The following is a 14820-nucleotide window of genomic DNA, read 5'->3' as shown; positions in this document are numbered from 1 at the left end:
GGGAACACTAAGAAAAAAAAATTCCTACAAAAGTCTCAATTATCTTAAAAACCGGCCAAAAATCTGAAGTGACTGGGTATAATCTCCAATAATACCTACACACACACACACACACACACACACACACACACACACACACACACACACACACACACATATATATATATATATATATATATATATATATATATATATATATATATATATATATATATATATATATATATATATATATATATATATATCCTTTTATCCATCTTCGTAAATATCCAAAAACTGCTTAAGCCATCCAGAACCTCACTAGAAAATATATTTAGAAGCTAAGCTTTCCATCATCTCTAAGGTCATCATCCATTACTTACCAATTACTAGGAGACTCCCTCGCCCAGTCACCGTGTTGAAGTCGGGACCCTCCGCCGACACCTCACACCTGTACTGCCCCGAAGTATTGAACCCAACCTGCTTCAGAACCAGACGGCCCGGTTGCGAGTTCTCCTCCTGCAACGCGTTGAGAGAGGAAGAGGAAAGTAAGAGGTGGGTGATATCTGAGCTACAGGTAAGAGGTGGAGGGCTGAGAGGCAGGTGGGATAACAGGTAGTATCAAAATATACAGATGTATCCGATTACGAAAGATCATCAAGGTAACCGATAGATAAATACAAAAAAGAGAAATACAATACAAAGACTACATCACTGCCACCACCATTATTTTCAGCACTAACACCCAACGGGAAAATACAATAAAACAAACGTAAAACGTTATATGTATTCTTTCTCCCCCTCAACCACCTCTGACTGACTGACTGGCTGGCTGGCTTCGGAATTTTCTAACACAAATCCGCGAAAAATAATAACTCCACAACGTGTTCCCTGGGATATGGATGAAACAACACATTTAGCGGTTCACAAAAGGACGAAGAGCAAGAGCATCACTTTGAACCCAGGCAGCGACGTGGAGCGTAAACACGGCATGAGCTCACTTCCCCCTGATGCCTTAGGTTAAAAGTGAGCTAGAGAGAGAGAGAGAGAGAGAGAGAGAGAGAGAGAGAGAGAGAGAGAGAGAGAGAGAGAGAGAGAGAGAGAGAGAGGTTCACCGGGCTATTTTGATATGGTCTGTGTTTGTTTGTCTGTCTGTCTCTATCTCTCTATCTTTGTCTCTCTCTCTCTCTCTCTCTCTCTCTCTCTCTCTCTCTCTCTCTCTCTCTATCTGTTACCGTTGATAACGTTCAAGGCTTAGTTCACAGGAGTGAGATGATTTTATCACAAGGCAAAAGAATTTTCATTTGAATGGCTTCATGTTAAACAGAAACGAGATGTTCAATGTTCAAATATTCAATGGTATCAGATGACAATGGTAGTGGTGGTAGTGGCGGGGAACGCTTCAGCTACTGACAGGGTTTAGTGACGTAAAGAAACACAATCTTTCGGTGTGATCACTTCTGGTTAGCTGTGGAATATTTTTCATCTAGCTGGAAAAGTGAATATCTCAAGATGGGAAAATAATTCATCAGTAGTTAAGTTTGGACACGTTAACATGGTCTAGATATGAACATTCCACACACACACAATGGTAATCAGCATAGTTTCATGTGGGACAATGCAAACATTTACCTGAAGTTTCTTTCGATTTTCTTCTCCAATTACTCCGGAGCGCATAGACAAGTGTCAGATACACAGGAGTGAGGGGGAGGCTAAATTTATTTGTCTCTGTCTCTATGCCACTTGCTTCCTCTCTCTCTCTCTCTCTCTCTCTCTCTCTGTGTGTGTGTGTGTGTGTGTGTGTGTGTGTGTGAGAGAGAGAGAGAGAGAGAGAGAGAGAGAGAGAGAGAGAGAGAGAGAGAGAGAGAGAGAGAGAGAGAGAGAGAGAGAGAGAGAGAGAGAGAGAGAGAGAGAGAGAGAGAGAGAGAGAGAGAGAGAGAGAGAGAGAGAATATATATGATATAAATGATATGCATGACATACATGAGAATATTCCTGAGAAGAACAGATACCAGAAAACCTAGAGGTCTGTAACGAGGATATATTTTTATCTGTTTACTACTACGAGTGAAGTACGTGTGGAAGAACAGGATAGTTACCGCTTTCTCCGAAAACAAGTCTGCAGGAAAACAGTCAGAAAAGATCACCATGATCTTGCAAGAAATGAGTACATGGAAATTTTAGAGTAAAGAATAAAAAAATATGAACTACCTCTTGGGCTCATGTCTTTTCATATCTGAGGGATATGCATAAGGAAAAAAAAAAAGACAATTTGATGATAGATCAATTTCTTGTTAGAAGAGACCTATTTCTCTGAAATACTCATGAAAACCGAATTAGGAACGATCTACACTTTTTGTGTTAACAACCGATACTGATAATTTGTTCTAGTGTTCAATAGTTATAATATTGAAAAAATGTTTTGCCTACATCTGTGTTGCATCTTCGTCCTTTTAATGTCATACTGTTACTTGTGGCGACTATCAGAATAATTCTTCAACATTTATTTTATCAAGTCCATTTAGTACTGTGTATTCCAGGTGTGGCCTCATAAAAGCTGTATGTAGTCCCTATATTACTTCAGGTGATTTGTAATCACTGTTTCTTGAATTGGAATAAGAATAAATTTTTTGTAAGTATTTTCGCACTTCATGACTCTGTATTTCGATCATGGCGAGCATTTCTTTATCAAGACCTTGGAAAATTTTCTGTTGCTCAGGAACTGTGTCATTTTCTTTAGTGAAAAGTTTACTAAATATTACATTAAGAATGAAGACCATCCCTTGATCGTCGCCGATTAATTTGTTATCGTTACCAAGATAAAGGATCAATTTTACCTATTATGGTTTTCTTGTTTCATATGTAACTGAGGAACAGTTTAGGGTTTTTCTTTGCCTCTTTTGAAATTTTTACTTCATAATCCCGTTATATTTATTGTTTCTTATTGCCTTCTCGCATGTTCTTTTAAGGTAAGTGTAAGTATTAAGATCACAAGTTATCTGTGTTATTTTGTATCTTTTGTAGGCTTTTCTCTTCTAGCCGATTGATCTGTTATTCGCGGCTTATATGGAATAATTTCGCATATTATTAATTTAAGTTTAGATGTGAATCTATGGTACATTTTTTTTCTATTCAATTTGACTCAACAATTTCACAAGTATGAATAATATGATCGTCTGTAAACACTAAATCCAAGAAGCTGTCGCCACTAGTAGGGCGACAAACTCTACAAACTCTGCTGGTCTTCGTTCTTCGCAGTCGCCTGTTAGACTTGACCATTTTATGGAGTGGCTATTAAGAATTCATAATATTATTAACAAGAAAGTAGCCCTGAAACTATACCTTCGTGCACCTTTTCAATTTCAATTTCAGTTCTTTTATTGCCATAAGCATATACATTATATTACAAGGTTAAATTATATGCATTACATAAACATATGTCAATAATTTGTTTGACAATGTGGACTGACACCTTATGTTATATTTTGCCCTCCTCTGTACAGTTTACTCAATTTATAATTTGAGGGCTAATTTATTTAACATAATTTTTAAAAATTTTATGCTACCTCCAACCATTTTCATTTATAATAAAGCTGCCTGTTATCATTTACATATTAATGAAATACTTTTTGATTCTATACTTGTATGTTGGTAAAGAACAATGATGGTCTACCTTCCCTGCCATTTCATTCCATACATGAATTGCTTTAAATCTAAATGTTTTGTGTATCATCGCTGTTCTGCCTTGTGGTAGACGAAGATTAACTCTGTCTGGTAGGGTAAGAGTGGATATCCTCACTGGAGGTAAACATGTCTTTCAATGCTCGGAGAACCAACTGTTTTACATATTTATACATTAATTTTGCAACACAATATTTATAAACTTGAGAAAATGGCAATATTTTAAGCTTTTTAAACAATGGGGCAGAGTGATCCCCGGGTCTTGAAGATGTGATAACTCCCACTGATCTCTTTTGTAATTTTAAAACCAGCTGAATATAACAATCATTAGCTGTTCCCCAAACTTCCACCCCGTAGGTAATATATGGATATATTAAACTATTGCATAGTGTTACTAAAGTTGTGGTGTATAAAAATTTCCTGGCTTTACACAAGATCCCAATACTTTTTGCAATTTTATTTTTTTATGTAATTAATATGGTGTAACCAAGACAGTCTATTATCAATAATTAACCCTAAAAATTTAGCTGAATCAAAATTCTTTAACTAAACCTGGTCTATATAAACATTTACTGAATTAGTTTTTTTATCAACTTTATTCTTAAAAATCATGTAATGAGTTTTTGAGATATTCAATGAGAGTTTATTTGCATGAATCCAATCCATCAATTTTATCAACTCTGATTCCATTAATGTAACCATTTTGATCAATATTGGAACCTGTAAGAAATAAATTTGTGTCATCTGCAAATAGTATTGGTAACTGGTTAAACTCTACCAACTCTGTTAACATCTACCTTTCCTTCCCAAAAAGGATGACCTCTCAAATAGGGTGCAATCAAAGGCATTGCGTCTTATTAACTCCTCTTCCCTAACTAACTGTCTTCAGCACTCTCTTCGCCGCAATGTCGTTTCTCTTGTCATCTTTTATCGCTATTTTCACGCTTACTGCTCTTCTGATCTTGTTAACTACATGCTTCCCATTCTCTAGCCCCCTCGCTGTAAAACACTTTCTACTTTATCCCACCCATATATATATATATATATATATATATATATATATATATATATATATATATATATATATATATATATATATATATATATATATATATATATATATATATATATATATATATATATATATATATATATATATATATATATATATATATATATATATATATATATATATATATATATATTGTTGCCCTTGGCCAGTGGCCCTAAAGTAGCTTTTTAGCTAGCTATACATCTTACCAACTGAGAAAAGCGTATGATGGAAGCACCAGCCTGCAACAGCATGTCCTCAAAACCAATACTTTTATGGCAAAAAAGGTCAATTCTGCCAGCAGGACGTGAACTATGAACTAATCACACAGTGTTAAAAAGAAAAATTCTATGCTTTTTAAACGATCAGATAAATCACATTCTTTATAATAAATGATTTAAGTGGTTTTATGTGTATTACTTGTTTTATGTATTCTACTAGTTTTATGTATTTTATCATGTCTTAACAGTTTTACAATGTGATAACATACTTGGATGAAACTATTTTATGCATTTATTTGATGTATTGTCTTCGCCAAAATAACAACACATCCATGATTTAGAGATGACATTATGTAGTGAATAACAGTTATAATATGAAAAATAAATTTTGATTCTCTCTCTCTCTCTCTCTCTCTCTCTCTCTCTCTCTCTCTCTCTCTCTCTCTCTCTCTCTCTCTCTCTCCATACTAGCTATTTTTTAATCATGTAAGGTTAGATAAGTTACCTCGCTATTAAAATATGGTTAGGTTAGAACACGTTAAGTAAGATACTGTAATATGAGCTGATTAAACTTATACTGCCCTACCTAAAACAGCTTGGACGGCGAAGGACATAAAACTACTGTGATCTTCATTTGAATTTTTCTCTGCTTTCCTTGTAAAGTCACGGCTAAAACTCTATTCACGTGCTGTCTTTTCCGGTAATTTAATCATTCTTTCTTAATCGTGAATCCCTTGATGTGTTGCTAGTCACCTTATGAAACCTGACAACTGATATAGTCCAAGTCTAAGTAGATGAAAGGAATTACAACTGAGGGAAAACATTAGACAAAACAGAGGTGAGAATGGCAGGTTACAAGACTTCTGAACTTGGCCGTCCTGTAATGTGCTGACAGTCACTTTGCTAAACCTGACAACTGATGGTTTCTAAAAATATAAGAGGAATTAAGACTGAGAGAAAACACCAAACACAGTGGAAATGAAGGTGACAGATTACAAGAGTTCTGACCGCGGCTGTACATAGCATGACCCCTCTAGCACATCCATCCGTCCATCCGTGTGCTGGTAAAACGAACCTATGAATCTCATTTATCAACTTCATGGTCTTTTCATCATTAACTTCATACCCATTCTTTGACACTTACCCTTTTTATTCTTTTCTTGACAAAAAGCTGCACTTATGAGGTAATTTCTTGTCTATGCACACGCTTTAAATCCACCTTTTACTCCAAATCCCCCACTTACGGTGCTATTTCTCGCCTAGTAACTCTGAAAATACTAAATTCCTCGCTAAACCTTTAATTCCTCGCTTGCTGCAACGCGTATAAAAACATAATCCCAGTCTTTAGCCTCCGATGCACGCCCCTTTTTTGTAGTACGTCTTCATAACACAAACCAAAAACTCTGCTATGACCTCTCCATCCTAGCTTTACCAAGCCACTTCAACACAGTGTTTCCTTTCCACTATCAAACCATCCTTGCCTCTCCCAGTCCTTCCCAGCTTCTCTGCGTAACACCTTCCTCTAAGCAATATACGAAAAGGAAGAAGTGGGAGGCGCAGATTTATGTAAGGAGCAACTGGGATTGCACGAAGAGGGATGAAAGGAACGGAAGAAGGGAGGGATGAAGGGATGTAATGTATAATTCCTAACAGTGTCTTTGGAAGTTATTCATGCAAAGGAAAGCAAATGTTGTGGGGTGGATGTGTTTGCCCGACCAGCGAGCTAATATGTGATCACTCGTAGCCACCAGACCCAGCGCCCCGCCACGATCATTTGGTTGGGTGGGTGCGAGGCGGGAGAGAGAACGCGAGGGAGAGAGAGGGAGAGAGATAAATGTAACTCTACTTCCAGGTTCTACAGCTGCGATCTGAAGCTAAAGGAAAAAAGAAGGATAAAAGAAAGGGAGATTGAAGGGATGTAGTATGTAAATGATTAAAGTTGTAGAAAAGTGCTTCGAATGTTGTGGATACTTAAAGGAAAAGATAAAAGGTATTGTTAATTCCAGTAATGCAAATACTATGCTTACTGGAAACTGAATGACGGGAAGGAAGTGAAACAGAAAGCTGAGCAAGGGTTGCAAGGTGAAGTGAGAGAGAGAGAGAGAGAGAGAGAGAGAGAGAGAGAGAGAGAGAGAGAGAGAGAGAGAGAGAGAGAGAGAGAGAGAGAGAGAGAGAGAGAGAGAGAGAGAGAGAGAGAGAGAGTGCATGCGTGATTTTGAGATACTCGCTGTATACATAGTACATACATATAAAAAACATACACACATTTATACCCATGCATGCGGCTGTGTTCAAAAGTTCCAAGATGTCTTCGCTGGGAGATGACAGGGATGAGGGAAGGCTGGAGATCGGCTGCTGGCTGGCGAGGCAGTGAGGCGACAGAGTAGCGGGGCAATATTACGTTACACTGTGATGGCACGCGGCTCTCTGTGAGCGTTTCATCACCCCAACACTGACACACTCAAGCCAGGCGATTACGAGAAGGAAATTATTACGAAGGGTGACGTGTGGATCTGGTTAGTAAATGCTTACTGTTACTGTACGTAAAGCGTATGTACCTCACGTCATTATTCCTCGGGAATATAAGTGAAATGTTCAATAGTTTTCTATTTGCATGAAAACATGTAATATGTGTAAGTATCAGTATTCAATGCTATATTAAGCACCGAAACCAATGCTCACTTGTTGGTAGTGTGGAGGGGTTAACCCGCTGGTCGCCTGCAGGCATCACTCACGGCCAAGTCGCGCTCAGACAAAGACAGGCAGGATGGTGACCGAGGTAAATACTTTAATTTTGTAGTAAAAAGTGATTGTCATTGTGCCACGTTAATTGCATGTATTGTTAATGAATATTGTAATATGTTGAAAGTGTTTAATATTAGTATATAATGTTATTTTGTAAGAAATTGAGACCGAGAACTTGTTCGCAGTTGTTATGGTCATGCCTACCTCATCAATAAACGTCAGAGAGAGAACTGCCTTTCCTCGACCCTACGATGATGGGTGTGATCAGTAAAACAGATCACCTGAGAGCCAATTGATGCCCAGCCGGTGCGGCTACAGTAAGAACTCGTCCTACAAGCAAGAAATTGGCTCCATGTGAAACCGTAGCAAGAGTGAGTCACGGGACGAGGGGACGCTGACGTAAGCCTATAGGTTGACATCTGAGGCCCTGGGGTCGGCTCTACCCTTGACGACAACCACTCCCTTCTACCCACTGTGCCTCGCCACCATTTTGTAGAACCCATGGTCACAGGCAAGAAAGTATAATAGTATGTATGTGTACTGAATTGAGTAGCCTAAGTGAAAATTACCCACAATTAGCTAGTATTAGAATGGTAATTTTAATTGCTCTTTCAGTGTCTCAGTATTGACACAATTAAGTTGTTAGATATGTCTGATACTGAGGAAATTAATGCCATAGATGGCCTTAGGGAAGGTGAGGGTGAGCAAGTGGACAAGGATCAAACTTGTAATGAAGAAGTTAGTGTCAGGGAGCGAGTGCTGACCGACAAAGGAAGAGAATATCAAATCAGTGTAACCAAGGGAAGAGCAGATTCCTGTAAGCGTAAATGGAGCAGTGTTACCAGCAAAATTAAGAAAGGACTAAAAATTGTAATTAGCCCCTTTGAATTAGAGCCCATTTCAAGTGAAGTAATAGAGACATTTCATCAGTATTATGTGGAATACACAAAACTTGTGGAACTAGAGCCAGAAAAGTCAGAGGAGCTAAATGAAGAGCTGGAACACAACCAACAATTTAACCATGAAATATTAGAAAGTATAGAATGTAAAAGAAAAGAGTTAAAGAATGACAAAGGATCAATTTGTTCTAGTAAACGGTCTAGACATTCTAGAGTCTCATCTACTTCATCACGTTCATCAGCACAAAGAAAGCAAGAAGCAGCAGCAAAGGTAGCCAGAATTAGAAAGGAAATGGAATATCATGATAGTTTAGAAGAGGCAGAAGTTAGGTTAGCTAAGACAAAAGCAGAGGCAGAAGTTATGTTAGCAAGAGACCAGGCAATGTTTGCAAAGAAAAAGAAAGAGAGAGATTTAGCAGTCGCTAGTGCAGAACTTAATGCTCTTAGCTTAGTTGAAGAAGTAAAAATGCTTCCAGGTAATGATGAAAGTGTAGAGAAGCAAAGTACATAGAAGTCAACAGTACATAGAGTCACAAAATGAAATGAAAGCACAAGCAATTGCAAATCAACGAAGTGACAATGCCATGCCTCACAAATATGTTACATTCCACGACCCATAGAAACCTTCTTGCAATAGAGGTAATTAATTGATGACAAATGAAGTAGATGGACAAATATTTAGTGAACCTCAGGCAATAAATCTCAACCCTACAGCTCAAAGTCTTGTACCAAGCTCTTGTAGACACAATCATAATGTCAACATGCCTAATAATGTGAGACAGAATCATCAATCCTTTTCCCATCCTGGGGGAATCTTTGCAATCAACATACCTGATCCCAAGTGGAGCCTCCCTCCAATAGAACCTAACACTTTTGATGAAGAACCCATGGAATTTCCAAGTTGGTTGAAAAACTTTGAAACTTATTTAGAGTCTAAGACTTCTATTGGTAGAGAGAGACTTGCCTACTTAGACAGGTATACAACTGGTGAGGCAAAGGATGCCATTAAAATGTTAATGCACTTTAACTCTGATGCTGACTATGTGCAAGCAAAAAAAATTCTTAGGGATAGATTTGGAAACAAAAGCATCATAGCTGATGCTTACACAAAAAAAGTTAATGAATTGGCTACCAATCTCTCCGCATAATGGTCCAGCATTAACAGCATTCTCAGATTTTTTGAAGTGCTGTTTAGCTGCAATGAAACACACTTCTCATTTGTCATTTCTGAATGACCCTAGAGAGCAGAGAAAGGTGCTAGCAAAACTCCCTGAACATATTGTTCATGACTGGAGAAAGCAAGTAATGATATATCTTGATACTAACAGTAATAACAACACTCCTAGTAGTGATGAAGAGCACCATCCATCCTTTGAAATGTTACGTGAATTTGTCCAGAAAGAAGCAAAAGGAGCAAGCAATCCCTTTGTTTCCTGGAATTCAGTAAGTAGGAAAGTAAATGATTGGATCAAAACTCAAACAAGGGCAACCAATTGGAAACCAAGGGAATCAAACATCATGACAAAGAATAGAGGAAGTAGAACTTTCATGGCTAAAGGAATTGAGGAAAAACCAATGTGGTCATTCTAAAGTAAAGTAAATAAACAAGCCAACAAACAGTATCCCAAGGAACAGGAAAGAAAAGGACGATTCTGTCACTACTGTACAAATGATCATGATTTAGATGATTGCAAGGAATTTGCCAAACTTGATGGTAATACTAGGTACAAATTTGCTAAAGAAAAATGGTTATGTACAGGGTGTCTAAAAATGGGTCACAAAGGAAAGGATTGTAGAAGAAGGAAAGTTTGTAAAGTATGTCAGAGATACCATCCCACAGCTCTTCACAATGATGATATGACAAGAACTGAGAGCCAAAAGGTGCCAGCACAAGCAACTCAGCCTAAAGATGATAAACCCACAGTAGTAGCAAATAAGGTCAAAGTTACAGAATCAATGACACATGACATGCACACCATGATAGTTCCTGTATGGTTACATCATGTTAGTAATGAAGAGAATAAAGTTTTAGTGTATACCCTGCTGGATGAGCAGTCTGATGCTTCATTCATCAAGGAAAGCACTCTGAATAAATTGGGAGTTAATGGACCATCAGTGTCACTTAATATCCACACAATAAGTGGAAAACAAATCACTGATTCTATCAAAATTCATGGACTTAAAGTAAGAGGTTATAATGAAGAAGTGGAAATATCAATCCCTTCAGCATATTCAACAGAAAACATTTCAGCTGGACGGAGTCAGATACCAAAGCCCGAGACTGCTTGTGACTGGCCCCACTTAAAGGCAATCTCTGACAAACTAATGAAATATGACCCAAACGTTGACATAGGACTCCTCATTGGTCTTGATTGTGCAGAAGCCATTATGGCAGAAGGGCAAATAGCAAGTGATAGCAAGAAGCATCCCTATGCTCGTAGGACAGAGCTAGGTTGGGGGATCATTGGTAGAATCTTACCCCATTCAAGTCCATTGGAGGATACAGTGGTAGTCTACAGAACAGTGACACAAGAAGTAGAAATCAATGAAGAAAAAAAAGGTTAATTTCTTAGTGATTCCTACTAAAACCAAAGAGATGATTAATCCTTCTCAAGTGAGAGATATGTTTGAACTTGACTTCACTGATAGAAAGTCAGCTGACACTCCATTATCATATGAAGATAAAAGGTTTATGAGTAAGATGAAAGAAGGAGTACATCAGCTGAAGGATGGCCATTATGAGTTGCCCCTTCCTCTTAAAGATGATAACGTCAAGCTTCCAAACAACAAACTATTAGCAGAGCAGAGACTCAAAAAGTTAAGAGCTAAACTTGAGAAGGATAATCAACACAAAGGTGATTACAAAGTGTTCATGGATGATATGATTACAAAAGGTTATGCTGAGGTTGTACCGACAAAGGATTTAGTTAGGAATGATGGTAAGGTCTGGTACATTCCACATCATGGAGTCTATCATCTGAGAAAGCCAAAGAAGTTGAGAGTTGTATTTGACTATAGTGCAAACTACAGGAACCAGTCATTAAACAGTCACCTGTTACATGGCCCCGACCTTACCAACAAACTTATTGGAGTGTTGTGTAGGTTTAGACAAGAAAAGATTGCCTTTGTATGTGATATAGAAGCAATGTACCATCAAGTGAAGGTCAACCCAGAACACAGAGACATGTTAAGATTCCTTTGGTGGGAAAATGGTGACCTTAATAATGAGATAGATGAATACAGGATGACAGCTCACCTGTTTGGAGCTACATCATCTCCAAGTGTAGCCAACTTTGCACTTAAGAAAGCTGCAGATGACTACGGGTGTGGATCTGATGCAGCCAAGTTTGTAAGAAACAACTTTTATGTTGATAATGGTTTGAAGTCAGTAACTACAATGGATGAAGCTGTCACTCTTATTCAGCAGAGCAAATAATTATGTTACAAGGGAGGTTTTAACCTTCATAAGTTCTTGTCAAACAACAAAGATATATTAGCTGCAATTTCTCCTCATGAGAGAGCAGATGGAATTAAAAGCTTGGATTTTAGTAAGAATGAAGACACACTGCCTATAGAAAGAACTTTGGGAGTTGAGTGGTGCATAGAATCTGACATATTTCAATTTAGAATAAAGCTGAAAGATAAGCCACTCACCAGGAGAGGCATTCTGTCAACAGTGAGCTCTATATATGATCCATTAGGTCTAATGTCACCTCCTTTCCTGACTGGAAAGCAAATTTTACAAGAATTATGTAAGAATGCAGTTCAATGGGATAATGAGGTGCCAGATTATATCAAACCTAAATGGATAAAGTATCTCCTGATCATGATGGCCTAGTAAGAAAGGTTAAGGTCCTGGTGTCAGACTGGAATCTCGACAACCAGGGAAGACGCACAAAGGCAAACAGGACCATCATAGATAGGCCAATACATAGTCTAGTATTGCTGTTAGAAGGTAATGCATAATAATAGACCGGAGCATCCCCGCCAAGGAGCCAGTGTAACAAAACATATTATGTGCTAATCCTAGATTTAAGGTACATAATAATGTTAATTTAAGGTAAATTGTTACACAATTTAGGGGAGCCATGTTACTGTACGTAAAGCGTATGTACCTCACGTCATTATTCCTCAGCATTTATAAGTGAAATGTTCAATAGTTTTCTGTTTGCATGAAAACGTGTAATATGTGTAAGTATCAGTATTAAATGCTATATTAAGCACCGAAGCCGATGCTCACTTGTTGGTAGTGTGGGGGTTAACCCGCTGGTCGCCTGCGGGCATCACTCACGGCCAAGTCGCGCTCAGACAAAGACAGGCAGGATGGTGACCGAGGTAAATACTTTAATTTTGTAGTGAAAACTGACTGTCATTGTGCCAAGTTAATTGTTAATGAATATTGTAATATGCTGAAAGTGTTTAATATCAGTGTATAATGTTATTTTGTAAGAAATTGAGACCGAGAACTTGTTCGCAGTTGTTACGGTCATGGCCACCTCATCAATAAATGTCAGAGAGAGAACTGCCTTTCCTCGACCCTACGATGATGGGTGTGATCAGTAAAACAGATCACCTGAGAGCCAATTGATGCCCAACCGGTGCGGCTACACTTACACACTCCTGTAAAGACACACACACACACACACACACACACACACAGAGTGTGGAAATGTCAGAAGCCAGCCACGAGAAACGCAGCTCAAAGGATATAAATAAATATCAAACTTCAGATCCGTTGGCCCTTATGAAGCTGTCTGTGGTAAGTTACACGATATGAAGTAAGAAAAAAAGGCGAAAATTCCCCGCTATCCATTTCTTTAGTAAGTTCGATTTGGTGTCAAAATATTATCCACACAAGTTCCTCATCTTCTCACGCCTACTGTCTCAGTCTGACCAATCACGAACCTTTATAAATAATCATACTGGACGAATGAGCGATACGAAACTTGGAGGTCAAGTTTCGAAGACCAGCAAACTTTACCGTGGCTTCAGGGAACTATATGTGGAGGGATTCTCGAAAATTCGACTCATGGCTGTGCAAGGGAAGGTGTGAGACAGGACTGACCTTCAAACAACACACGGCTGTCTTTTTTTTCTTTTACGTAAGAGGGTCAGTGGCCAAGGGACACAAAAGGAGAAGATAAAAAAATCCCACTAAGATGCTAGTTCCAAAAGACATGTCAAGAGAATCACCGAGAATTGAAGGATATTGTCTTGAAACCTCCCTCTTGAAAGAGTTCAAGTCATAGGAAGGTGGAAATACAGAAGCAGTCAGGGAGTTCCAGAAAGGGGTGAATGATTGAGGATGCCAGATAACTCTTGCATAAGAGAGATGGACATAATAGGGATGAGAGAAAGAAGAAAGTCTTGTGCAGCGAGGCCATGGGAGGAGGGGAGGCATGCAGTTAGCAAGATCAAGAGAGCAATCAGCATGAGAATAGCGGTAGAAGATAGCAGAGATGCAACATGGCGGCGATGACAAAGAAGTTGAAGACAGTCAATTAGAGGAGAGGAGTTGATAAGACGGAAAGCTTTTGATTCCACCCTGTTTAAAATAGTGGTATAAGTGGAACCTCCCACCATACATTTGAAGCATACTCCATACATGGGCGGATCAGGCCCTTGTACAGACTTACCAGCTAGCGGGGGTGACAAAAACTGGCGAAGACATTGGGTTGGGTTAGGTCGAGAGAAAGATTGAGGAATGTACGCCTAAATGCCAGACACTGTCATCTCTGTTATGCGCTCAGCACACAGAGACGGAAGCAGTGGTCACTCCAAGGAAAATCAACATAATACAAGTCCCCCAATTATCAGAGGCAAAACGCCAGAGGCACCTCCGCTTTGAGGAATCCTGAGGAGGGACTGGACCGATAGAACAAAATACAGATATGAGACTGTGACCGGAGGAGCCCAACAGAGAAGATAGGGTAACAGTATAAGCAGGATTATAAGTTAAGAAATGGTCAAGAATGATGGGCGTTCTCCAAGACGGTCAGGAATACGAGTAGGGTGTTGCACCAATTGCTCTAGATCATGGAACAGCGCAAAATTAAAGGCTAGTTCACCAGTGTTGGGAGAGGAAACCCAAAGCTGGTGGTGAACATTGAAGTCTCCAAGAACGGAGATCTCTGCAAGGGGAAAGAGAGTCAGAACTTCGGAAGTTAAGTAGTTAAAGAATTTCTTATAGTCAGAGGAGTTAGATGAGAGGTATACAGCACAGAAAATAATTAGTTTGAGAATG

General features: G+C 38.6%; 1 protein-coding gene across 4 annotated transcripts in view; it reads right to left on the bottom strand.

Annotated features, from left to right (window-relative positions):
* LOC135106398 (uncharacterized) overlaps positions 1-14820 on the bottom strand; it is a 294459-nt gene that overhangs the window by 29376 nt on the left and 250263 nt on the right. For all 4 annotated transcript variants that reach the window (XM_064015380.1, XM_064015381.1, XM_064015378.1 and 1 more), the window contains one exon: positions 363-498. In XM_064015380.1, coding sequence (XP_063871450.1) covers positions 363-498 — 136 coding nt within the window. The remainder of the gene's footprint in view (positions 1-362; positions 499-14820) is intronic.

This window comes from Scylla paramamosain, chromosome 13 (genome assembly GCF_035594125.1).
Source record: "Scylla paramamosain isolate STU-SP2022 chromosome 13, ASM3559412v1, whole genome shotgun sequence".
NCBI classification, from domain to species: domain Eukaryota; kingdom Metazoa; phylum Arthropoda; class Malacostraca; order Decapoda; family Portunidae; genus Scylla; species Scylla paramamosain.
Note: the sequence above shows the minus strand (reverse complement) of the source record. Positions and strands in the feature narration are given on the sequence as shown.